This window comes from Ursus americanus, chromosome 15 (assembly GCF_024610735.1).
Source record: "Ursus americanus isolate L20-20 chromosome 15, mUrsAme1.1.p, whole genome shotgun sequence".
Lineage (NCBI taxonomy): Eukaryota > Metazoa > Chordata > Mammalia > Carnivora > Ursidae > Ursus > Ursus americanus.
This window is the reverse complement of record NC_142141.1, coordinates 40,899,019-40,925,364: the sequence shown is the minus strand read 5'-3', so window position 1 is coordinate 40,925,364 and position 26,346 is coordinate 40,899,019. Positions and strand designations below refer to the sequence as shown.

The 26,346-nt window shown below is 38.4% G+C and overlaps 2 protein-coding genes across 14 annotated transcripts in view; one reads left to right on the top strand and one right to left on the bottom strand.

The window, feature by feature from the left end:
• Positions 1-4,825, bottom strand: part of DROSHA (drosha ribonuclease III) — a 117,090-nt gene extending 112,265 nt beyond the window's left edge. For 5 of the 7 annotated variants that reach the window (XM_045787175.2, XM_087867961.1, XM_087867964.1 and 2 more), the window contains exons 1-4: positions 4,672-4,825; positions 3,464-3,590; positions 2,490-2,555; positions 631-1,464 (exon numbers count right to left, since the gene is read on the bottom strand). In XM_045787175.2, coding sequence (XP_045643131.1) covers positions 631-1,464; positions 2,490-2,509 — 854 coding nt within the window. In that variant the 5' untranslated portion in view covers positions 2,510-2,555; positions 3,464-3,590; positions 4,672-4,825. The remainder of the gene's footprint in view (positions 1-630; positions 1,465-2,489; positions 2,556-3,463; positions 3,591-4,671) is intronic. The other 2 variants (XM_087867962.1, XM_045787174.2) reach the window with 2 other exon arrangements.
• Positions 4,826-4,976: 151 nt separating this feature from the next.
• Positions 4,977-25,636, top strand: C15H5orf22 (chromosome 15 C5orf22 homolog). 7 transcript variants are annotated; one of them, XM_087867956.1, is made up of 9 exons: positions 4,977-5,152; positions 6,380-6,525; positions 8,510-8,659; positions 10,840-11,269; positions 13,250-13,312; positions 13,553-13,674; positions 16,971-17,037; positions 19,394-19,533; positions 25,545-25,636. In XM_087867956.1, exons 1-9 carry the CDS (start codon positions 5,072-5,074, stop codon positions 25,618-25,620), a joined length of 1,275 nt encoding a protein of 424 aa, XP_087724082.1. In that variant the 5' UTR covers positions 4,977-5,071; the 3' UTR covers positions 25,621-25,636. The 7 variants fall into 7 exon arrangements, with proteins under 7 accessions (XP_087724082.1, XP_045643143.1, XP_087724083.1 ...); XM_045787187.2 differs by lacking the exon at positions 25,545-25,636 and adding an exon at positions 22,977-24,827; XM_087867959.1 differs by lacking the exon at positions 25,545-25,636 and adding an exon at positions 22,977-24,827 and having other exon boundaries at positions 5,021-5,152; positions 6,465-6,525.
• The last annotated feature ends 710 nt before the right edge of the window (positions 25,637-26,346 follow it).

The window sequence follows — 26,346 nt, the reverse complement described above, 5'->3', positions numbered from 1 at the left end:
GTCTCATGAAAAAAAAAAACGAATGTAATCTGGAATGACAAATACAACTTTCTTCAGTATGAATACATTTCAATGCAACAAAATCAAGTTAAAAACTATTTTGAAAACTTTGATGATGCGTAACCAATGTTATTGCATTTTACAAGAAACAGAACAAGAAGTCAACTATGTACAATTAACTTCCACTTATCCTAAAAACCAGAAAGCAAATTCTGCTGAACTAGTTCAATTCCTAATTGATAGCATACACAGATCAATTCCAAAAGAACTCAGGTGCTTTAACTTGATATAGTGATCACACTGAAAAGTAAATATGATAATGCAAAAAACACACGAAAAAGCAGTATATGAACTTTCATTAGATCACCATTAAAATGTCAGCTGTATTATGCAGAGTGCTCAGCTTACACTCACTGCAATGAATCCACACTGGTAACTTTGAAATGGTTTTCAAAAGTGGCTTTTCTGATATTAACTACTTGTCAGTTGTCTCTTCCTCTTTAAAACAGCACCAAACATGCTTTCTTCCCTTTATAAATCAAAATGCACTGCTGGGTTTGGTTTTCTGAGAAACCCAAATGGCGCGTGTCTGGACCTCTGCAGTTCACTAAAAACACACGTGTGCTTTACCTGCTCCGCTCATAGCTTCGGTGACGGGAGGGTGTTCTCCCTCGGTCGTAATCTGATCTATAGCGGCTATCTTGTCTTCTCCTGTCAGGACTTCGGCCTCGTTCCCGCCGATCCAGGGACCGATGCCTCTCGCCTCTCCCATGACTGTGATCCCGGTGCCTGTGGTCCTCATAGTGCTTGAGCCTTTCTGGGGACCTTCTCTCACTGGGAGCCTTTGGGAGTGGGTATGGAGGGAGGTGTCTAAAATGAGGACTACTGCTGTTATTAGCACTGGGCGGGAAAGAACTGGGGTTGTTCTGGAAGCTATTAAAATTGGGAGGTGGGAAATTATGGTGTGAGTATCCTGGAGGGTACTGATAATTGACCTGCTGTGGCATGACCGGAGGGGGTGGGGGGTGGGGCATGGAAGGAGGGGGCATCATGAAGGGGAAAGTGCCTTGTCCAGGAGGTGCTCCAGGGACTGGGGGGTTATTAGGACAGGGCATCGGAGGTGGCATAGGAGGAAAACAGGGAGGCACTGGGAAGGGGGGCCTCATCTGGTGGTTTGGGAAGGGTGGGCGTATAGGGCAGGGGGGAAGAGGGCCTTGGGCTGATGGAGGCATAGGAGGAGGGAAGGGGACAAAGTCTGGTCGTGGAGGCAGAAAATTAGGGGCTGGAGAGTTCGAGAATGTGGTGGAAGGGGCACTTGGAGGTTCGTATTGATATTGCACAGGAGGCTGCTGAGGGTGAAGTAGTCTCAGATTTTGGGGCCTGAAGGCTGGGGCTGAGGGTCTGGCTCCATGTCCTCCTCGCCCTCGGGGACACCCTCGTCCTGGGTGGAACGACATTCTATGACTTTGCCAGAGGAAAGAAAAAGAAAAAAGAACCAAAACTCACCATAAACAGGGTTTTGCAAATGCCTGACCATCTTCAAGAGCAACTGACAGACCCCTTCAGACATTGGATTATTCCACCCATCTGATGCTAAGTTCTCTGTAACACCTGAAACTCTTCATGGCCAATAAAATCCTCTTCCCCTGTTTCAGTCCCTGGCTTCTCTCACTCCCTAAAGCTGCTCCTCCTCCAGAATGATGAACTCAACATCCCACTGTTTAATCATTTGCTGTTATGTCCATGCTCCGGCTCCCCCAAAATCTGAACCTCGCCATGTGATCCCACCCACACACCCCACATTCTCTACAACTGCACCAGCATCTTCCTGTCTTTACCTTCCTCCGCACTCAGCAGAGACTCCACAAATACAACATAACAGGTCCTAAAAGGAATTAATAACCCCTTCCAAGGCAATACCACTGGCTCCTCTTTTAGCATTTCCTATCTCATTTATTGGTCCTCAAATCATATACCAGGGAATTATCTGGTAACTTTCCCTCCCTTATCCCCTTTAGCCAAAAATTAATTTTAAATTCCCATCATTTCTGCTTCATATAAATATTTCCTGAGTTCATCCACTTCTCACCACCATTTCTTCCCTGGCTACAATAATTACACCCTTCCTGGCCTTTCTACAATCACTATTACGACCCACAAGGCCTTTGTCAGGTTCCCTCTCTCACACTCTGCTCCTTCTTGGCAGGTCCTACGTTAATCACAATTCACCAACAGATTACATCATTCCAACTTTCACGTTTGGCTGTGCCTAAGAACCGTAAGCTCCATCAGGACTTATAGTTACTTACTGTATAGTTACTTATAGACCAGGGCTCTAATCTGCGTTCCTACCATGTACGTGCCCCACGTGAACACATTTCCTCCTCTCCACACATATCAAAATCCTTCCCACTCTCGGGGGCCAGTGCCAGTGTTTGCTCTTCTCTCTACTCTCCCAAAACTCCCGCCATTACTGTCACACCACTCACCACGTATTGCCTTGCATCATGACGTACTGTATGGATATGTCACATCTTCCACAGAGAATATAAGCGCTAGAGGACAGAAAGAATAAAATAGGCATAAAAATGTTTCCCAAACTGCTAATGTCTGCAATTATCTTAACAGTGACTTCGCATTCTCCAATGCATTGAGCATACTGACAAAATTAAAAGTATGTTCCCCCGAATTAAAGTTTACAACTAACTTTTAAGATGTCCTTATCACAATAAGACTAGCTATCAAATTCAAATGTAACTATAATTTGTAAACACAACAGTTATCCTTGACTTCATCCTCAGCTTTCCACTGAAGAATGCTGTGAACATGAATGACTTTCCAAATACTTAAGCTTCAGCAAATATTTTAAAAACTCAAATAAATACTAAATGCAAGAAACTTTAATATAGAAGCATCTTCCTAAAGTCTATCTAAAAGTTTTACCAATAGGCTTAAGGTAGATTTTTAAAAGGTTTCAAGAAAATAATGTCAGATTGTCTAGCTGTATCAATCACTGTGCTTAGTAACTAGTAGGCATCAAATTAGATCTGATTTATGATTATTATTCAGTCTAAGGCCTTCATGATAAACCTAGGACCTACACAGTTGATCTTGCCACCACAGGCTACTCATGGCTCACAGCCAACAGAATCTAATTCAAACTCCATGCTGGGCATTTAAGGCCCTCTACAGCCTGGACCCAACTTTCTGCAGGCTTATCCTCCATCACCTTCCCTACGAAGTGCCTATCACCCCAGATTTTCCCAGTTGCCTAACATACCAAGTACTATCACCCAGCTTGCTCTTTGCTCCCGCTCTTCTAAAATCCCCTGCTCTATGATTCTGCCCACTGAATTTCATCTACCTATGTCAAATGCCACCTCTTCTGTGAAGCCTTTCCTAGTTCCCTTTAGAAAGTAATCCCATTCCCCCTAGACTTACTTACTTCTTTTACAGCACTTACCAGAGACTGTCTCATATTATAGTCATGTGTGCACATTTCTAACTCCTCCACTAGATTATTAGCTCCTTGAGGACATGGGTTGATTCATAGTCATTTCAGTATCCTTCACAGCCCCCGGCAGAACATCCTGCACATAGTAGGTGGTCAATAAATGTTTACTATCTCACCAACGGCATACGTTTCTATGTTGCTACTGTACATTTCCCTTTCACATATATTCATGACATATTTGCATTATCAAAACCAAACAAAGAGTAGGCCTTTTTACAGATTCATGCGATATTCAATGAGCCTACACATGTCGCAGGCCCTGGAGACTCACAGTTGAGTAAGACACACAGCCTGCAAAACTCAAGCTCTGAATTCACTTTAAAAAAATATATTTTTTTAAAAAAATAAATAAATAAAGCAATAAACAAGAGAAAAGAAGTATGCACAGGTTCTAGGGGAACACAAAGGAAAGTGCTGAATCTAGAAGTGGGAAACGGAATCACTAACACTTGTACAGTGTGTAACAGTTGAACTTTCGGGATTAGATCCTCATGGATATTTCTATAGAGAATATCTGAAAACACTGATTATGAAACTGACATATTTATTGAAGGCATAGACTGTGTTATGGATGCAAACTTTATTTCAAAATCAAAAGTTAAGGAATTCACTGCAACTGGAAAAGTACTTTTTTTCTGGGTAAGTCTACTCCTAGGTTGCTGTTTGGAAGCAGGAAAACTGAGGGAGCTGTTTCGCATAGTTAACACGTCCAGGAACATCAGTCTATGTTGAAAGAGTTGCAAAGTGTGCCTACATTACTAAGAACACCCTTTTCCCCACTTGCATCCCCAAGCCAGTCACCTTCGTCCAGCTGATTTGTAACTGCGTGTTTCCCTGTTTGCATCTCCCGCCAGACTGTGAGCCCCACGAGGCAAGCGCTGGGCTCACGGTCTCCCTCGGCTCCGAGACCCGGGCGGCCCCAGGCCCGGACCACCGAATGCGCTCCACAAATGAATGAAAGGCCGCATTTTTCACTTCTATTTGTTTGCGGGATTCGGGCCTACGGTCGCTTTTTTGCCCTTAGCTGCAGATCTGAAGAAGGGCTGCCCGACCTTAACTCGAAAGCGCCTCTCGCCCCAGCCCCGGACTCCAGCCGCGTGTAAACCAGACACTCGGAAAGGCCCCCTCTTCCGACACCCCCAAGTTGCCCCTTTTACCTACAAAAAGCTCTCGGGCCGCGAGGTTGCCGTCAAAGCAAAGCCAGGTTTACTCTACAGCCGCCAAGACCATAGCGCCACCCGCGCCTCCGGAACAGGAAACTGAGGAAATTAAAAAGCAAACCTGAGAAAGCTGGACGGCGACAGGGAAAGCTCTTGGGCTCGCCACAGCGCCTTGTGCTCGGTGATTGGCGCGTCAACGAGAGCGATGGACACCTAAGCCAATCGCTTTCGTAGAGCTCCCCGGCGCCCGCCCCTTGCCCTCTACGTCTTCCAATGAGGAACCGCAACCGGGTGAGCGCGCGTTTCCACCCGGGAGGGGCTGTGGAGCTGCCCCTCCGGCATTCCAGGGTCCTCCCTCGCGACTGCGGCTAGCTGGTTGCTGCCGCGCGGGAAAACCATGGGCGACTCTGTGGGAGAGCGCGCTCGCCTCCGTCGCTACCCCAAGCTCCCAGTGTGGGTCGTAGAGGATCACCAGGAGGTGAGTCGGCGGCTGCTAGTTTCTGAGGCAATATAGAGCGAGGGCCAAGGAGGCGGCGGAGCCTCGGTATCGAAGGCCATAGGGAAGCAGAATTTGTTACCCGCGCGAGTTGCATTGCTGTGGCGAAAAACACCGAAACGACTAACGGGAGAATAGGCGCTGACGTTTATGACTCGCTTCCTATACGTCGGGCAGCTGGTTTAACCTTCACGGTTTGCCCAGAATCCCATACCGACAAGTGGTGGCGTCGGGATTCGAACTTGAGCATTCTCACTGCGGAGCCCCGTGTCCTTAACCTGCCTGTGAACGCGGGCTTCCAGCTCTCCTCGGCGTCTCCATCACTGCAGGGCTGTGTGTAGGTGGGAAACTTCTTGTAAATAATGTGGCTGCCATCTGTGATATAGGGACTATCATCGTAGGCTCTTAGGGCTGTTGGTATTACTGTGTGCTTGGTGTGTACATAAATCTTTTTACACCGTGCCCTGCTTCTATAAACACGAAAGATATTTACTGTTTTTAGGGCAGTGCTACTTTGGAGTAGCTAAAACGGTGCCTTAATCTGTTCTCTGGAAGGGAGGCCCATGGGTTCGAGACGACTTTTTTTTTTTTTTAACTAATAGGCCTTGGGAGATCTCTGGGGTATGAAAGGGGGAAAAGATGATTCCGGATTTATGGAGAAAGGAAGTTGAGTTTCCCAGGACGTAGAGATAGTGTTTATGGGCCTGAGAAAAAGCACAAGGGCGGGATAAGCGGTGCTTTCAAATTCAGTATTAAACCTGGATCTACAGAGACTGTAATAGGACAGAAGCCTTAGAGACCACCTAGCCTAGTTCCACCATCCTAAGGTGTGGAAAAGGCCAGGAGACCCAAGGTAGCTGCAACACATCCTTACGCCAGAATGTTTATTAACTACCAGTTTTTTCCTGAGGGCCAATCCTTGTCTGTTTACCCACGTTATCTTTTGAGTTTGTGATGGGGCAAGATGGCAGCAAGAGATGCCCATTAAAGCCTTTGGAGGTGCAAGCTGGAACTTCTGAGGAAAAAATAAAGCTGAGAACGCTATCTAAACCCATGTTCAGTGAACAAATTTTATATTTTCCTACTTTTTAGCAACACCGCTTGCTTCAAATTATGTGTAGTTATGTTAAGCATTGTTTTTCAGGCTGCAGCTGAGCGTATGCTCATGATTTCAGTGCTAATTCTGAATGTGTGCATGTGTTTTTCCAGGTCCTGCCTTATATATATCGAGCCATTGGCTCAAAGCATCTTCCTGCCAGTAACATACGTTTTGTGCATTTTGATTCACATCCAGACCTCCTTATCCCTGTGAATATGCCAGCTGACACTGTGTTTGACAAGGAAACACTTTTCGGGTAATACGTGGTTTTTGTTAATGATTTTTTTTTTTTTTTTTTTTAAGTAAACTCTGCCCCCAATGTGGGGCTCAAACTCAAGACCCTGAGATCAGGAGTCACATGCTTCACCAACTGAGCCAGCCGGGCATCCCTCTTAATGATCTTTTATGTTTTTGAAATACGATTTGCAGTACATGATAAACAATTCGGGGAAATAGTCTTTGCTGAGCTCATGAGTTTTGTTTTTGTTTTGTTTGCCTTCTTTATTTTATTTAGAGCAAGTGTTAACAGACTTTTTTTTAAAGAGCCAGATAGTAAATATTTTAAGTTTGCTCTCCATATGGTCTCTGTTGCAACTACTTATCTCTGCCCTTATAGTAGGAAAGCAACCATAGACACTGTGTAACAAATGGCTATGGCTATGTTCCAATAAAACTTTATTTACAAAAATAAGTGGCCTAGCCAATGTTTGCCAACCTCTGCTTTAAAATATAGAATTTTAGAAGTAGAAGAGACTTTAGAAGTTACCTAAGCCGGTTCTCCCTTCCTCTCCTCTTTAAAAGTCTGGGTACTAAGGTGCAAGAAAATGTGTTTTAAACATGTTGTTCAATGATTGTATAGGCAACACATCTTTAATTTGTGTATTCTTCCTTCCAGTATTGAATCCTGCCAACCTCTCAATATGTACTACTTTCCCCTAGAAGGGTCATATGTAATATATTTCTAAATAATGACTTACTAGCCTCTCCTCTGTAATAAAGTTCTCTGAAATTCTGCCACTGTCTCATTATGTATGCATTTGTTAGAATATAGCCTAGTCATACAATGCAAAAAGTTACATAGCAGTAATTTTTCTTTATAATAAAAAATTAAAAGAAAGATGCTTGCGTGAATTAACTTTAGCCTACTACATTTCTTTCAGTTGACTTTTTCCAGAACCCCATTTTAGAGCACTAATTTCTAAAGAAATGTGGTAGCTCTACCATTGTTGTTACTCTTTTATATTTAGAAGTTTTTATATTTTAGAAATTGAAAAGAATTATGAAACAGATATGCAGTTAGTCATAGAATAATAATTCTTAAGATTTTAGTCTGAGAATTCCTGTACACCCTTAAAAATTGCTGAGCTTCTTTTCTAAGTGTGGGTTATATCAGTTTACATTACTGTATTTGAAATAAACTGAGAAATGTTTAAAATATTAATTACTTCAAAATAGTAGACTTCAATATGTTAGATATGATGTTTTTATGAAAAATATATTTTCTAAAGCAAAAAATTTAGTGAGAAGAGTAACAATGTTTAAGTTTTTGCACATCTCTTTAGTATTTGTCTTTATAGGAGATAGCTAGATTCTCATATCTGCTTCTACATTCGGTCTGTTGCTATATGTTGTTTTGGTGGAAGTCAATGAAGAAAATTTAGGAAAAGTATTTTCATAGCCTTTTCAGATAATTATGAATATTCAATACCATACCAAAACTTGACAAGTAGTGGTTTTTTAAAGCTAGTTCGAATGTAGAATCCAACAATTCAGATTCAAGTCTGAATAACCATTGTATGTTGATCAGTCTTTCAAGAAAAATGGTGTTCAGCTTTCAATTGAATCACAAGTGTTTCTCCTTGAGACAACCATTGTACTTCAAAGTATGTAGCAGAAGTACTTTTTGTGCATTTCTCATTTTGCCACCCAGAATATTTAAAATGTATACTCAAGATCAAGATTTAATAAAACTATGAAGGACCTTTTTACATGAAACTGGCTTTGGGAGGGGGCAGTGGTGCTTGGTAGTGAAGAATACAGTGACTCCTAGTAGAGTTGGTGCCATCACCTTAGAATACCAACTGACCATTGCTTTGCACCATCAGAGCAAATGCCAATACAATGAAAAAGGGAAATGATGCCTGAATGCCATCAAGAAAATTGTTAAACTCTTGTTCTGGGTGAAATTGCATTTGGGAAAAGCCACTTAGTAGTTTCCATGCTTTCTATTTCTTTTTCAGAGAATTAAGTATTGAGAATTGGATTATGCCTGCAGTTTATGCTGGCCATTTTTCTCATGTTCTGTGGCTTCATCCCACATGGGCTCAGCAAATCAGAGAGGGCAAACATCACTTTTTAGTAGGCAGAGACACTTCTACCACAACAATCAGGTAATTTCCTCATATTTATGATTATAAAAGGGAATAAATGCTTCTTTTATTCTATTTGAGTCCCCATAATAACTCATAAATTGTCTACATACAGATAGATGGGCTCAGATTAAGCCTCAGCTCTTCTGAAGAGTTCTCAAAACACCAGGAACAAGTTTTCAAGTCTCTTGACCTTCTTCGCAACCATTTATATTTTGTTGCTGGTCACATTAGTTTTGAGTAATATGATCATCTTCTGGAATTCTGGCTCCATTGATGACTAAGTCCATTAAATCATTGAAGTACCTTATAGATTTATATATTTAATGATACATTTTACTGTTTCCTTGCAATATAATTATTATCTGCTGAATTTAACAATTAGCAGTGGAAAAGCAAAATTACCTCATTTTGGATTTTTTGTAAATCCAATGACTAAAAGGTAGATTTGGGGTCTTAATTTTAGTAATATGATTAGCTTTAGATAATTAATCTAGATTAAGTTACAGCATTCTTTGACCTGAGTTACATGTACAGCTGTTTTTGTTATGTAAGCTCTCTAACCAATGTTTTATGGATATTGTAATACTGTAATTATCTTTAGAAATATCATTGTTTTCTTGTCTTGCTACATTCTTTTTTAATGGGATGAATGTTTTAAGCAGTGAAACCATAACTTTCTCAAAGGTGAAGGAGAGTGGAAAAAAATAGTAATACATTGAAAATGAAATACAGTCTTTCTCATTGAAAGTGATACTTGTTATTTCTGATTTATCCTTAATGATATAGTTAACTTTTGTTGCATGTTCTTATCAATTGCACAAGTAACTCTGTTTTGTATCCATGAAAATTATATTTATTGAGGATATAATACTAAATAACAATAATAAATATGACTTCACATAGAATAAATATTATATGTAATACTGGTATATGTGAGAGAACAGTAGTGCTTTTATTGAGTACTTCAGTGAGTAGGCCTAATTTGACCTGTAACAGGTTTTTGCAAAATCAAATAATTTTGAGTAATCTGAAACAGACTCAATGTATAATAACAGTATTAGGAAGAATTTGATTATCTGGTGATTTTACTTAATCCTGCAAGTAAAAGCTTACAGAGGAGGCACATGCAGGTATGCAGTCTGAGATGCATGTGTTTCTACAGATATGAACAAAGTAGAGTCCTTTATTAAAGAAGAATATGAATTTAGGTTGGGGGATACAGACTTTGTCATTCTTAGGATGGCACAATTTATAATAAGCCTAGATATTAGCTGTATTATATCATTAGGCTTATTTTAGAAAATTAATACCTTTTTAAATTTAAGACTGTATAGCTGGAGGAAGGTGAGTAGGAAATAAACATTAACCATTATTTTAGTCGGATAGAGTCTGGCTGTGGAAGAAGCATTTAGTTTTGCTATTCCAAGTACTTGCTAAGGCATAATATAGTTGAAAAGCTAAGAACATACTGATATGTCTAAAATCAGAAATCTGTAACTTGTAAAATACATTCTGCATGTGTATAAGAGTTTTTTAAGTTGTTTTCCATATTAAAATATTATGGTTATACAGAGTTTGACAAAGTTTTGAAATACATCAAAGGGAGCTTTTGTTAAAAGAAATTATTTCCAGATGTAATTTTTCTCTTAAGTGATTATTTGGATAAGTTGCAGCTGGTATGAAAGTGATCCAGAACACTAGCTGAAAGAGGATCATTTATTTCTTTGTTTTATTAGACTTTACCGCACACAGTCCAGGGCCTATGTGGCAGTTTACAGGTTTGGAAACCCCAGTTCCTTTTATCTTTTTCCTTCATCTCTAGAGCGTTGCCTTTTCCTCATAGTCCATGGTGGGCTTGCCACTTGCATGTTCATGTGCCAGTCAGCAGGTAGAGAGGAGCAAGGTTATGTATGCTTCTCTTGCATTCACAGCCTTAGGCCCGAACTTAGTCAAACAGCCACACCTCGCTGCAAGATGGGCTATGAAATACAGTCTTTACTTCAGGCCATTGTGTGCCCAGCTAAAAATTGGGGGAATACTATTTCTGCAGAAGAACAGGAATTAACGAAAGTAGAGAGAGCTTTTAGTTTTTGTTAAATATGTTCTCTGTTACATTTCTGCAGTGCTTTGGAAATGCTATATGAAATGTCAGCTAATTTGTCCATTTGTCTTTAAAACAGTTTTTTCCTCTAATCCAGGGTTACAAGTACGGATCATTACTTTCTAAGTGATGGTCTTTATGTAACTGAAGACCAGCTAGAGAACCAAAAACCTTTACAGTTGGATGTAATTATGGTAAAACCTTATAAACTCTGTAACAGTCAAGAAGAAAATGATGCAGTGTCTTCTGCTAAGAAGCCAAAGCTAGCACTGGAAGATGCAGAAAACACTGCCTCTACTAACTGTGACTCTTATTCAGAAGGACTGGAAAAGGACGCAGTGGCACAGAGGAAGGGCCAAACTTGCCTAGAGCAATCATGTTCATGTTCTTCTGAAAGCCAAGAGTGTCAGACTACAGTCAGCACTAGGGAAATCCTGGAAATTTTGAAGAAAGGGGATGCATTTGTTTTAGATATTGACTTGGATTTTTTTTCAGTCAAGAATCCCTTCAAAGAAATGTTCACTCAGGTAAATGTGGTATTTTTAAAATGTGGATCTTGAGAATTATATGACATTTCTCTAGATCAGGGATCAGGAAACTTTCTGCAAACAGCCAGATATTAATTACTTTATTGCTGGTCCCATATGATTTCTATCACACATTCTTCCTTGTTGTTGTTAAACCTTTTTAAATCATATGCGCCTATTTTTTAAATTGAATTACATATGTACCTTTCTTAATCCAAGGGCTATGCATACAAAAACAAGTTGTAGGTTGTGGGATGCCGATCCCTGCTCTAGATAGTATTTATTATTTTGTATTTATTAATTGGAGTAGTATGTACGAGGGTAGTTGAAAAAACTAAAATCCCATGGTACAAGAAAGCGTATGCATTAAAGAATGTCACTCTCTCACCCCATTCCCATTCCCTCAGTTTCTTACCTCAGCAACAAACTTGGCCAGTTTCTTGGCGTATCTTTCCAGAGGTAGTCTACGTATATAAAGCACTGTGTGACAGATTTTTCACTGGACAATGAGTTGCCTGATTACACATGTACTATTTGTAGCTAATGATTCAGGCCTATGATCCTTAGGGTACCTCATCAGATCTTAAATGCAGAAAGCCAGACAATATGAGTATGCACAGATCTGAGATGGAACATTTAGGAAACCAATAAATCCATGCTATAAGTGAGCATTCCTGGTGCCTTTTATGGCACAGTAACTGCTTACTTTAACATTTGGGAGGTTGTTCAAGTCTGTTCTTTTTGGGATTCAAATTAACTATTTTTTGTACCTGGATTCAGTGTTTGATTATAATGATGATGCACTTTACGATCCTAATTCGCATATGTATTGGAAGCCATTGAGATTTATCAAAGACCTCTAAATAGGTATTGATTAAAAGATAGGTAAAATGTGAGGATTTAGTGTAATCTGAAACAAGAATGAGGGACCTAGAGTACTCTCTCAACTTGGAAATAAAGGAGAAAAACTGCTGTTTCTTCCTGTTCTTGTACATGGAACCAATGGTTATAACCATAAGTTCTTAGAATCATGAGATGACCTTAGAACTATTTAGAAAACTTGAAGAATAGGCATATCTGAAAGCTGAAGAAACTGACTTTAGGAATTTATTTTACAAATATACTTATCAAATATTTTTAATGAAAATTTCTACAAAGTTATACAAGGAACTTAATGGCAGTTACTCCTTTTCCAGTACTTTCAGGAACCTGGAAAGTGGAGATTTTTGTACCTTTTTTTTAAAGAGCATGTGCAGAAGTCCAGAGTGATTTAAGTTCTGTTTGTTACTTCTGCTTATTAGCTGTATAATCTTGGGGAAGTTACCTAACCTTTCTGACCCACAGTTTCTTCAAGTGTAAAATCAAAATAATCATGTGCAACTCATAGGATTATTATGATGAGGGTAGTGGTACAACATTGTGCTTAATGAACTTCAGCTCTTGCATATAATCTCTTCCCTACCTATAATGGGGCCATTTAGGGTGCTAAATGAGGGGGAGACGTTCTCCTGTAAAGTCTTTGCTTTGAAGGCATCATTCTTCCATTGTATCTGCCCTCAGTATTGCCTTTGAACTTCTAAGTTCTCTTCTGTGGCTAGGGAAAGGGCTGCAAAGTGAACATGGAGAATTTTTGTTGTTATTAAAAACATGTATATTTTATCCATAGCTAAAATCTGTTTAGATCCTAAGATGTATACATTTAGAATGTAGAATATTATTAGAAATCTTCTTTCATATCAAGTCTTTTTCCATAGCTAATTTTCATACATTCTTATCAGGATAGAGTTACCCTGAAGCAGTAACAATGTTTACAGTAACATCTGAGTTATACATTTTCCCTGATTTTTACAGACTAATCTTTAAAGGATTATCTAAGATATTCTCCTTATATCATAGCCATTTTTTACTTAAAGCATATCATTGAAAAAAAATTGGTGTTTTTTTTTTTTCTAGTCTATGAATTTTTGTTTTGTTTTCCAGGAAGAATACAAAATCTTACAAGAGTTGTACCAGTTTAAAAAACCTGGTACCAACCTGACAGAGGTATCCTTCATTTGTTTCTTTTGGGTTTTGTCTATTTATCGCATATCTAATAATATCTTATAGCTCATTAGAGTGCTCTCAAACATCTAATCAAAATCTTTGTGTGTTTATTGGGGAAGCCCATGGTTAGTACTTACAAGTCATGGTTTTAACTAATTGAACTGGTATTTTCATTGCAATGGAATTTCACTTATTTTTCAAAGAATAATTATAATCTTGGCTTTGTCAATATGTTTAAAGGAAGATTTGGTAGATTGTGTTGATACTCGAATTCATCAGTTAGAAGATTTAGAAGCTGCTTTTGCTGATTTGTGTGATGGTGATGATGAAGAAACTGTACAGAAATTGGCTTCAAACCCTGGGTAAGACCTTGAAACATTTTTTTCCCCAACTCTGTTTTAGTCCTAGATAATTTGTTAAATTTGCTAGATAAATTACTTTTTAAAGATCAGTAATAAGTGCCAACACAAATTTACTAACAATGGTTAGCCTTTACTGAGTGTTTTCTATGTGCCCAGTTCTAAGATTGTTCCTTGCATTTATCTCATTTATTCCCTACAACAGTCCGATGGCTTCATCGTTATTATGTTCATTTTATACACGAGGAAACTAAGGCACAGAGGTTTAAGTTGCTCAAAATCACATAGTAAGTGGTTATGTGTTTAATCATTGTGCAGTGGCTGCTCCTGTGATCTATAAGATGTGGTGCTAGGTCTTAGATAAGATAGCCCCCATTCTGAGTAGTAGAAGAAAAAAATTAACCTATCAATAAAAAAGTAAATGACTAAACAAGTAAATTATAATGTGAAAACTTGCCTCCTTTTAAGGATAGCCCAACTATGAGTAGAAGCTCAAGGTGCCCTTGGCATGAGCGAGCAGGATTTGAAAGCTGGATTCTTCATCAGGTCCTCTACTGGGCCGATTATCTCAGCATTAACATTACCTTGAAAACATGGAGAGAAAAGTTCTTTTGGCATGATCATCTGTCATTTTACAGGGTGGGGTGAAGAGTGCCTTTAGTATTAAAGCAAGTTTGAAAGAATGTTGACATAAATAGTGTAGTTACTTTTCCCTAAACTAATTCTATTTTTTTTCTAGTGCAGTGTAGTTGACATACTATATTACATTAGTCTCAGGTATACAACATAATGAATTGATAATTCTATATGTTACACAGTGCTCACCACAATAAGTGTAGTTACCATACAATGTTTTTATGATATCATTGACTACATTCCCTATGCTTTAATTGTTATCCCTATAACTTATTTATTTTATGACTGGAAGTTTGGACCTCTTAACCCCCTTCACCTATTTCACCCATCTCCCCACCCCCTGGCAGCCATCAGTTCTTTAGTATTTATGAGTCTGTTTCTGTTTTTTTGGTTCATCTGTTCTGCTTTTTAGATTCCATATACAAGCGATATCATGTGGTAGTTTTCTGGCTTATTTCGTTTGGCATGATAATCTCTAGGTCCATCCATGTTGTCATGAATGCCAAGATTGCATTCTTTTTTATGGCTGGGTAATATTCCAGTGTGTGTATGTGTGTGTGTGTGTGTGTGTGTGTGTGTGTGTGTGTGTGTGTGTGTGTGTGTTATATATATATACCACATCTTTATCCATTCATCTGTCAGTGGACACTCGCATTGCTTCCATATCTTGACTATTGTAAATAATGCTGTAGTAAAGATAGGAGTGCATATATCTTTTCAAATTAGTGTTTTTGTTTTCTTTGGACAAATACCCAGCAGAGAAATTACTAGATTGTATGGTATTTCTATTTTTAATTTTTTGTGGAACTTCCATACTGTTTTCCCAGTGGCTGCACCAGTTTACATTTTTACCAACAGTACATAAAAGCTCCCTTTTCTCCACATCCTCATCAGCACTTGTTATTTCTTGTTCTTTGTTTCTAGCCATTCTGACTGGTGTAAGGTCATTTCTTACTGTGGTTTTGGTTTTGTATTTCCCTGATGATTAGTGATGTTAAGTCTCTGAAATAATTCTTTAAGTCATATAAACTCAAAAGGCCAGAAAACTAATTTAAGAACCATCAGACACAAACATTTTTGTCCCCATGAGCGTAGGAAACCAGAAGTAGCTTATTTGCAAATTGATCTTCCACAAACTGAGATTATTCTCCACAGTGTAAATGTAAGAAATCAGTCATAAGATAGCAACATAAATTAGAGCGTTAGAATCATAGTACTTTGAGCCACTAGGACTTGTTATATCATAGTTATTTAAAATAATTCTTCAGATATCTAGAAGAATACGGAAGAACCTGGAATAGAGATTGCCTCTGGGGAGAGGAATTCTATGGCTAAAAGATGAAGTTATAAGAGAGAAAAATCTTTTGCTATGTGTGTATATTACCTATTCAAAATATTCAATGTAATTTTTGTTTAAAATATTGAGAAACATCCCTGAAATACAAATATTATGAAACTTTATTATCACTAAGGAAAACCATGGTGTTATATTTATCACATCAGTAAATATTGACCAGGCACTTTAACATCAGTTCACTCTTTTCCTCTTCAGCGTAGAGTGCTAATTTGAAAAATGATTCCCTCCTTTTTGAGATTATGATGGAACAGGGAGATGTAGAAATAACTCACAGGATATGATTCTTTCTAGAAATATTGAAAAGTACGTATTATTTTGTGATGTCTCAAGTTTAAAACTTAAAACAGCATGAAAACCTTGGAGTCCTGAATCTAGCCCCTAGATGGGGGCACCTTTCACTGAAACCCACTGTGCCTGGTGAGCATGCCTAGTTAACTCTTCATCACCTGCAGGGAGTTTTCTCACAGACTTGAAGAGACAATGAGGCTACAACAGAAGCGAGTCCAGACTGTGGCTGGAATTGGGGGGGGGGGGGGAATAGCACAAAGGAAAAATGGGTGAGACAAGCAAGAAAAGTCTCCCCAAACTTAACCATGCCCCTGAAGGGCCAGATCCTCACCATGAAGGAGTCTTCACTATTAAGAAGTAGAGGAGGTAGGTGATTAGGGTCCAGAAGCCCAGAAAGTGTTTTTAATAAAAAGGAAGAAGTAACAGGATGAGTGGATAGTTAGGCCTCCGTGCCTCCCTTTTTCTTTCTTTTTTCCCTCCCGCCAGATGAGTAGATATTGGTGGGGGAGGCAAAATACTAGAACCATTAATTAATCATGGCTTCCAAAGAGTTTCACTTAAATTAAATCACTTAAAGGCACTATTGTTAGTATACCAAATGGTATAGAACTTTTCCGGTTGTAAATATGTATGTCAATAAGTATGTTCTTAAATTTTTTTAACTTTTGGGAAACTATCTTTTTTCATCACTGTATGCTAAAAGCACTTACTTTTCTTGCTGCTGAAGATAATTTTTAAAGTCATAGTAGAGCTTCCATTTTTAAAAAAGAGGAAAATCTCAGTTTCTTGCATGCAAAGTTTCAACCTTTAACACAATCTGCAATCTTGTAGGTAAGAAAAACAGGGAACATTTATTTCTTAATATTTTAAGATGATATTTGAATATCTTCATCTTTCATTTCTCAAACATCATGTGAAACATACTGTTAAAAGTAAATTTTAAGTGTAATAGATCATGTGCTTCTATAATTTTAGTTGAGGTGGTGTGATGTTTAATTGAAGGGTGACTTTTTTCCAGAATGGAATCACTAATTCCACTTGTACAGAGTTTGAAAAAACGGATGGAAGTACCAGACTATGAAATGGTAAATACTTTATACTAAAGTATAAAATTGACCCGTTAGAAAGGCTTTTTTTCTGGGTAAAAAAAGTACTTTTTATTAAAGTGGTTTTCTTTTATTTGTGTTGCAGGAAAGTGTAAATGAACTGTTTTGTTTAAATGAGAAGAAATGAGGGGCGCCTGGGTAGCACAGCGGTTAAGCGTGTATCTCTGTCGAATAAATAAATAAAATCTTTAAAAAAAATGAGAAGAAATGAAAAATACATAACTTTTTAGAAGTCAGAATACTGGAAAAGTTTTTCAGAAAAAATAAGCTTTTCCCAGTTTTATGTATGAGGCAGAAGTGCTGCATTTTTGTTTTTTTGTTTATGGTCAGATCTCTCCTTGCCAGAAAAAAGAAAGTATACAACTTTTAAAGTTGTCCCTTATTTATTAATTCATTTTCATACTCCCTCCCTCCTTTCTTTCCTCCCTCTGAAAACTTTCCTGATTATAAAAGCCAAGAGAAAGACAAAAGAAGATGCTCTGGCCGGTGCATCTCAGCTCTATCAACTGTATCACTGACTTTGCCAACAGTGATCTGAAAACTATAGCAACAGTGAATACCTTCAATGATAGTTGCTTTTATTTTTATAGCATTTCACAGTCTTCGAAGCATAAATTTTCCCATTTGAAATTCAACTGTCTTTTCTCAGATTTTGTGCCAAAACTGAGACCTGCAAATCTTCTACTCCTGGTGCTTCTTTGACTTCAACAAATTGTGTTTTTACTCTAGTGTTTTCTTTAGTTGTGGAATACAATCAAACCACCTTATTTGAGCTGAAGTTTATGTACTGATTTTTTTTTTTTTTTTAAGATTTTTATTTATTCGACAGAGAGACAGCCAGCGAGAGAGGGAACACAAGCAGGGGGAGTGGAGAGGAAGAAGCAGGCTCATAGCAGAGGAGCCTGACGTGGGGCTCGATCCCATAACGCCGGGATCACGCCCTGAGCTGAAGGCAGACGCTTAACCGCTGTGCCACCCAGGCGCCCCTATGTACTGATTTAATGCCAACTTTATAAGAATAAAAAAATACTAGCAAAAGAATATTTTAGTTAAATTAGAGCTAGTCCAAAACCCACTTTTTTTTTCAATGGCAATTTTTAAGAATGATAGAGTTAGAAGACACTTAGGGTTTAAAAATGCTTTGAGCTTACATGACATTGTTGAATGTGTCTTCATGCAGGTCTGCTGTAAATGTACATTGCATCAGGATTTTCCAGTGGTAGGGGGATTTTTGGACATTGTTGAAAGAAGGAAGTATCCGGATAGAATAGGCTTGATTGCAGATTATGGAATCAAATATTATGTGCCTATAGCTGCAGGATTAGACCACTAAGTGTTTTGATCCTTTCAGAAAAGAACACACACGGTCTTTTTCCTGCAATGTTTGTTCCTAGTTAAATTTTTGATGTGTATCCAGAGCTTCAGTAATGTAACAGATTAATGGGGTTTTTTTCCCCATGCTTTGCACTTACGTACACTAGGCAAAACAGTGACATACTGAGTTCCATTTTTCAAAACTTCAAAGCACAGGATGTAAGATGTTAGCTCATGAGCCCCTTCTAACTTTCAGGCATAGTTTAGTGCTAAGACTGAAACACCAGTCATTTACATTTTTTTTTAAAGATTTTATTTATTTATTTATTTGACAGAGTGAGAGAGGGAACACAAGCAGGGGAGTGGGAGATGGAGAAGCAGGCTTCCTGCCGAGCAAGGAGTCACATGAGGGGCTCGATCCCCGCACCCTGGGACCATGACCTAAGCTGAAGGCAGACACCCATCGACTGAGCCACCCCGGCGCCCCTACATTTAAAACACATCTATAGATGTCAGTAGTATATGATTGTACACATAAAGGATACATAAGAAACTGGTAATAGGAGAAAGACTTTCCCTTATATCCTCTTGAAGTTTTAACACAGTACTAGATTAGATGCATGTATCTTAAAAAAAAAATATGTTGAAAGAAAAGGTAAGATGAGAATATGTACAGTTTTATATCAGCTTTTAGAATCTAAGTGAAATGGATAATTTGCTAGAAAATATGATTTATCAGAATAGACTCAAGTAAAGACAGAAACGGAATTCATAATTACAAAATAAAAAAGTAGTTAAAAGAATTAGTCCTATAAAAGACATCAGGCCCAGACAGGTGTGTAGGCCCGTTCTTCCAAAACTTTAGAGAATAGAGAACTTCTATGGCACAGAAACTATTAAGGAAAAAACAACCCCAGTCCACAACAATATTAAAAGATTGTCAGCAAGGACATTAATGGTTAAAGAATCTTCTAAAAACGATAAAGCCTTACAGTGTAATTTTTAGTTTTCTTATTTTCAGGTTCACCAGGCTGGTCTGACCTGTGATTACTCAGAACTTCCTCACCATATCAGCACAGAACAAGAAATTGAGTATCTTATTCAGTCTGTATATTATTTACTGAAAAATTTACCAAAACCTACTCTTGTGACAATTGCAAGGTAAGTGTGGTAGCCTGAATAATGGCTCACCAAACATATTTATATTCTAATCGCCAGAACCTGTATATATGTGATCTTATAGGAAAAGAGACCTTGCAGATGTAATTAACTCAAGGATCTTGAAGTGAGGAGATTACCCTGGATTATTCAGTGGGCCAGTGTGCTCACAGTGGTCCTTAAAAAAGGAAGAGAAGAGAGTCAGAATCAGAGAAATTAAAAGATGCTAGGCTGCCAGCTTTGAAGATGGAGGATACGGCCACAAGCTAAGGAATGCAGGCAGCCTCTAGAAGCTGGAAAGACAGGGAACAGATTCTTCCCTAGAACCTAGAGAAGAATGCAGCCCTGCCAGCATCTTTATTTTAGGACTACTGATTTCCAACAGAACTGTAATAACTTCGTGTTGCTTTAAGCCACTAGGTTGGTGGTTATTTGCTACAGCAGCCATAGGAAATTAATACAGTCTCCATAGATGAATCTAACGATTACTATTAACACAGTAATTCTAACCAATTTTTTTTTACCTACTCTGCTCAAAATCCAGATGTTGTATTTTCTCTTTCCTCTTAGTGATGGTTGGCAAACAACATACAGTTATTATCTTGTCTTTGAAGTTGGTGATATTATTCAGATGAACACAAGAATTCCTATTTGTGTGTCTCCAAATGAATATTTAGCTGCTGCCATGTTTCGGATTTGAAAATAATGTGCTGAAAGTTACAACAATTTAGTAAAACTTTTCTGTGTTAATCTTTGGGCTGGTTTTATAAGGCACTGTGAGGTTAATTCTTTAAAATATTTTTATATTTTATGACAAATACTTTGTAATGTCCTTTTACCATCCTGAAATGAAATTCATAGATAATCTAACCTACATACATACATAGTTTAAGCATATAGAAATATTATACATAATATATAGATAATATAATTGTCTTAGTTCATTCAGGCTACAGTAATAGAATACCATAGACCACGTGGCTTATAAACAACAGAAATTCATTTCTCACAGTCCTGGAGGCTGGGTCGTCCAAGACGCAGTTACTCATAGATTCAGTGTGGTGAAGACCTGCTTCCTGGTTCACAGACAGCTGTCTTCTCCCTATAACCTCACATGGTGGAAGGGGTGAAGGAGCTCCCTGGGGTCTCTTTTATAATGGCGTTAATCTCATTCATGAGGAATTCACCCTCATTACTTAGTCACCTCCAAATATGATCACATTGGGGATTAGATTCAACATAGAATTTTGGAGGGACATAAACATTTAGTTTATAGCAATAACCCACCTGTACACATAATTTAAATATATTTTATATATGTATACACACAAAAAAAATTGTCGTAACATGAAAGGAATGAAAGTAACTGATAAAGTAATATGTATTAAAATGCCGCACAAGGGGTGCCTGGGTGGCTCAGTCAGTTAAGTGTCTTAAGTTTCTGCCTTCGGCTGGGGTGGTGATCTCAGGGTCCTTGGATCAAGCCCCATGTTGGGCTCCCTGCTCAGCGGGGAATATGCTTCTCCCTCTGCCCCTCCTTCTTGCTTGTGCACATGCGTGTGCGTGCTCTCTCTCAAATAATAAATAAAATCTTTAAAAAAAAAATTTTTTTAAAGCCACACAAAACTAGCATCTTTACAGAATCACTAAATGTAACGTTACAAGTGCAGACAAATCTTCATGATGCTTTGGCCAAATACCATGAACAGCACTGCCATAGTGACATGGTTTTTCTAGTCCTAACAACCTCTTGGTAAAGTTCTGAACTTAAAGTCCAGTCTTCTCTCAACATACAGAGTAGTTGCATTCCTGGGAAATTTGTTCGTATTTAATCCATTTTCAAAAATACTTTGTTCATATGTAGAAGAGTATTCTAGGCTCAAAAAATTAAAAACAGGGTTTTTTTTTGCTTATGTGAGTGTTCTCTGGACTTCAGAAAGTATATAGGACACAGGACAAGTATTTATATTTACATTCATATTGTAGGACTGTCCTGCATATTGCAAGCATTCTAGCAGCCCTGCCCTCTTGCCTTGGCCCCTTAACTATCATTGTGACAATCAAAAATGTACCTACAGATTTCCAGAACTCCCTCTTGGGGGTAGCTCCCCTCAAGAACTACTCTAACAGTGTTTTAAAGAAGCCAGAAATCTTTTTGAAAGCATCAAAGTGCTCCTTATTTATTAAGGCTTATAAACTAAACTTTTATATATGATACTTTCTCAAAGTAGGTCTTTATCCATATGTCTATATTAGACAGTATTTAATAATTTTAAATTGCTTTGTCTCATTTATTGTGTGTTATTTATATCAAGTCTCAAAAATAACCTGATCACCATAGAATGGAATGAGTTTATCAGAAGTCTTATAGATTATGTCTTTAGGTCTAAAATACTTGTGACAAGGACTAAGCTAGATAACCAGATCCATTTCCTTCTATAAAGATTTCCAATCCCCCATCTAAATGGCTTTTCTCATCCCAGTCCAGAACCAGGAGACACTGATGAAATCATTTCAGATCTTAATCTGGCTGTAATTGTCAATGACATTGTAACTGCTTGGTAACTGAAGTTGTAGTTGGTGATTCTGGAAAGACTCCCCAAAATACAAGTTCCTGTGCCATCCTACTTTGCTCTTTTCTCATTAATACCACCTGGGAAACTAGTCCCAATACCAGCACATCTCCACATTTCATCTTGAATAATCCTATATACTTGTATAGTTAACAAATCGTTTTTAAGGGCGCCTGGGTAGCGCAGTCGTTAAAGCGTCTGCCTTCGGCTCAGGGCGTGATCCCGGCGTACCGGGATCGAGTCCCACATCGGGCTCCTCCGCTATGAGCCTGCTTCTTCCTCTCCCACTCCCCCTGCTGTGTTCCCTCTCTCTCTGGCTGTCTCTCTGTCACATAAATAAATAAAATCTTTAAAAAAAAAAAAAAACACAAATCATTTTTAGAAGCAGAAACCTTTTATCAGTTGGAAAGCCTCTACTCTTATAATTTCTATCCCTACCCCATAATAAAAGAATGAGAAAGATGCCCAATCACTAAGATGATAACCCCTAGTATTTCCAGTATCTCCCTTCCAGGGAAACAGCAGTCTAGTGATTAAGCACTGAGGCTTTGAAGACATGTTATGTCATTTTGAATCCCATCACCAGCACTTACTAGCTAGGTGACCTATGCAGGTTTACTATCCCCTTAAAGGGATAGTAAATGTATGTATTTCATAGAGTTGCTGAGAAGATTAAAGAACATAATGTAATGCGCTGGACGTGTTTATGTAGAGTAAACATTTAGTAGCTTTCAACTGTTATTATTCCACAATTCAACATACCTTCATTCTATTTTATACCGAAATCAACACATGCAGACTTTTCCTCACTGCATGGTATGATCTCATCTTATTTACATGTATTTTTCTTTTTCTTTCTCTTCTTGGTTCCAGGTCAAGTCTGGATGATTACTGTCCTTCTGAGCAAGTTGACACCATTCAAGAAAAAGTCCTCAATGTGCTACACTCCCTCTATGGAGCTGTAGACATTCACCTGGTGTACTTAGCAGAATGTTCTCCATCTTGAAACAACAAAACACTAGGCTCCTATTACATCTTGATGTAATAACAGGGTTTTCATTAACTTATTTGTAAATGAGTCTTTCAGAGAAGACTTTGTTTTTATATTAACCTTAAGTTAAAATCTTTCAGATATTTTGAATCTCAAAACAAGTATCATCAGTTGTCCAATGAGGACAACTTTTTTGACATCAAGTCTACCCCCCACAATTGATTGTTGCTTATTTCTCTTCCTTTCCATCATTGTCTCTTCATTTTGTAAAGGTTGGTTTTTTTCCTCTTTTCTGCCTGTGTCAATTGGAATGTACAAAATTCATTCATTTATTCACTCAACCAACTGACATTTATTGAGCACTTACATGTGCCAAACATAATTAAGTGCTGGGTGTATGGTAATGAACAGAATAGACAAGGCACCCTGCCCTCTTAGGGGACAGCTGAGAAACGAATTATGGATTATGAGAAGTATTATGGAGGAAAGGACAACCACAAACATGTCTTAGGCATGCTCTTAGTACTCAGGGTACCTACCCTAGCTGTATAAGGAAGTAACATGCTCAAAAGCTACCACCAAAAAAATAAACAAACTTGCCAGTCCATGAAAATCAGAAAATCTACCTTTCCAAGACAGTCAGGGTTGTGGCCCAGCTGGTGCTACATACTCTGAATTGTTGGAGTGGAGGAGGTCTATTTGAGTAAAGTCAACTAACAAAATTTTTCTTTACTAATCAGAAAAGCCCATCAGGGGTTTTGGTGCCTCCAGATGATCAGTATGGGCATTGATTATCATTATCGTTCCTCCGTGACACTTTATTGGCAGTCTGGGTTGATAATTTCTTCAAATAAACCAGCTTTTAATGTAAATAGAAAAAAAGAAATCCTTAATTCTGACATACCATAAGTACCCAAAGACTTAACTGCCTCCCACCAGCCGCTCCATGAGTAAGAGAGCCTACCTGAGTCCCTCTTAATCATGGAACTTTTCATTTGCTTAATTTACCAAAGTCTTCCCTCTTCAGTATTCCTCATGTTCAGCATCATTTTTACCTACCTGATTTTCTTTTTAAGGTAGGATGGCATTTGGCGGGGGGGAACACCCACCCATTCCTCAATCCTAACACAGCACTTGTCTTCATTTTTGCATGTAACTTTCAGGCCTTGACCACATGTGTACATGTTGAGTTGCATGTAGCTACAGTTGTAGTGTGTTACCTAACTTGATGGCTAATACCCAAGTCCCATTACCATTGCCACTCAGTAGATGGCACCAAATCCCATTTTTCCAATGATGCTGTTTCCCACATAAATTTTTCTTGTCACCAAATTGATTTCCCAAGGCTGATAGTGTAAATGCCTGTTTCTGCTGTGAAAAGCAAAGTGATTCAGTTTTCCATTTTGATAGAACATTATGTTCCAAAAAGTTTTCTTTGTAAAATCAGAATTGCAAGATAGTGCTATTTATTTTTAAATTTAAAAAAAAATTTATTAGAGTTCTATAAATGGATGTTACTTTTATGAGTAAATTATTTTGTGTTCTAAAAGAAATAAAAAGGTGTGTTTTGAGATTTTAAAGATTTTAAACCAAACTAGCACTAAGTGTATATGATCTCAGTGTCTTCATAGTACTGATCTTATGATCTGCTTGAGTAGTCATTTATTACAATTCCCACGAACTTGATGTGACTCATTGTTTTAACTCAGGTAGAATAAAAGGGCATCAGTTTCTTTTTTTGGAATATTCATTATTTTGTTCTCCTGCTCTGCGTTTCTCTTTGAATGAAATTCAGTCCCTATTTGTTCACTAGCACCAACTTGATAAATTATATCACTGTGCATTTCAAATAGGAAGATACTTAGTTATCAAGACGTCCTTCATTTGTGTGCTAAGTACCAATGAGGAATACCACCATACAGAGTTTTGGATTATATACAAATATCACTGAAGCATGGGATTTTGAGCAATTTTTTAAAAACTGTGACTTAAATGTAAGCATTGACCAGAGCTTTGGTATTAACGAGTATATATTCCCCAGTATCAAAAGAAGAAAAGCTATTTTTCCTTCAGAAATACTTTTTATAGACCTCTATCTTTGAGTGTTCTGGGTCCTCAAGGAGCTCTTAGTCAAAGTTCTTCACTCTTTATAGGATGTTCTCTCTGAATCTTTATTTTGTTCTAGCAGTAGTGGCCCTGGATTGCTGGCAATGTATGCATCACACTGCTAATAGTTTATAGTCAGTGGTGTGTTTCTTAGTACAGGATTATCTCATTCACCATACGTCTTAAGAGAAAGCAGTTGCCTGAAACTGAAGGAGTTTTTGTTGGACATCTTTCAGAACTGCTCGAGATACCTGAGGATCCTCGGTGCCCAGTCATCCTGAGTCACAGCACTCTCTTAGTGCTTGTTCTGAACTAACTGGTCCTGCACTGTCTCTGTTTTGCAGTTCCAGCTGCACTCCTGGGATTCCCAAACATCGGTGCCATCCTGCCCCTTTATTCTTATTTGGGTTCAACAAATAAAGTTACGGTGACTGAGGAGGTTTCCATGAACCTGGATTCTTAGGAGGGAGTTCTCTGAACGGTAAATATTCCGGTCACTCACTGGAAGGGTATATCTTACCATTGCGAACTAGTAAGTTGACATTCAATGCATTAGTATCCTAGGGGTTTGGTTCCGATGATTCAGAAGCAGGAGCTCATTACCAAATCTGAAACAAGGCTGAGGTTGCATGTTCTCATTTCCTTTGAAGACCTTGTTGAACAGTCAGCCGACCTCCAGCTACAGCTTTCCCACCATGTCTGTAACTTCAAAACGCTCATCAATGGCACCTAGACCTCGAAGCCTAGCCGTCGGCCATCAGCACTGTTTAGGGGCCTTAGCACCCCAGTTGATGCAAAGCATGCCAAGATGAAAATAAGGAGGAAGTGTTACTTCTGAACATAATAGAGCATAGTGGTAAAAGTGTGAGCTTCAGAGAGCTACTGCCTGGCTCCAGTGTCCCCTTCATGTTTCTGCCAAATGACCTCTCAAAGCCTCAGCTTCCCTTTTACGTAAGAGAGCTTAACTCATGGGGATATTCTGAGGAATAACACAAAACCCACAAGAATCAGTCGGTGAACATGGCTATTATTTCTAAACTCAGCCCTACTTTGAGTATCCTGTGATGGCTATTCCAAGTCTCAACTGCTCTTCTTATGCCTCTCCTAAATTCTGGTTTTTGAAACCCTAAGCTAGTTTCCACTGTA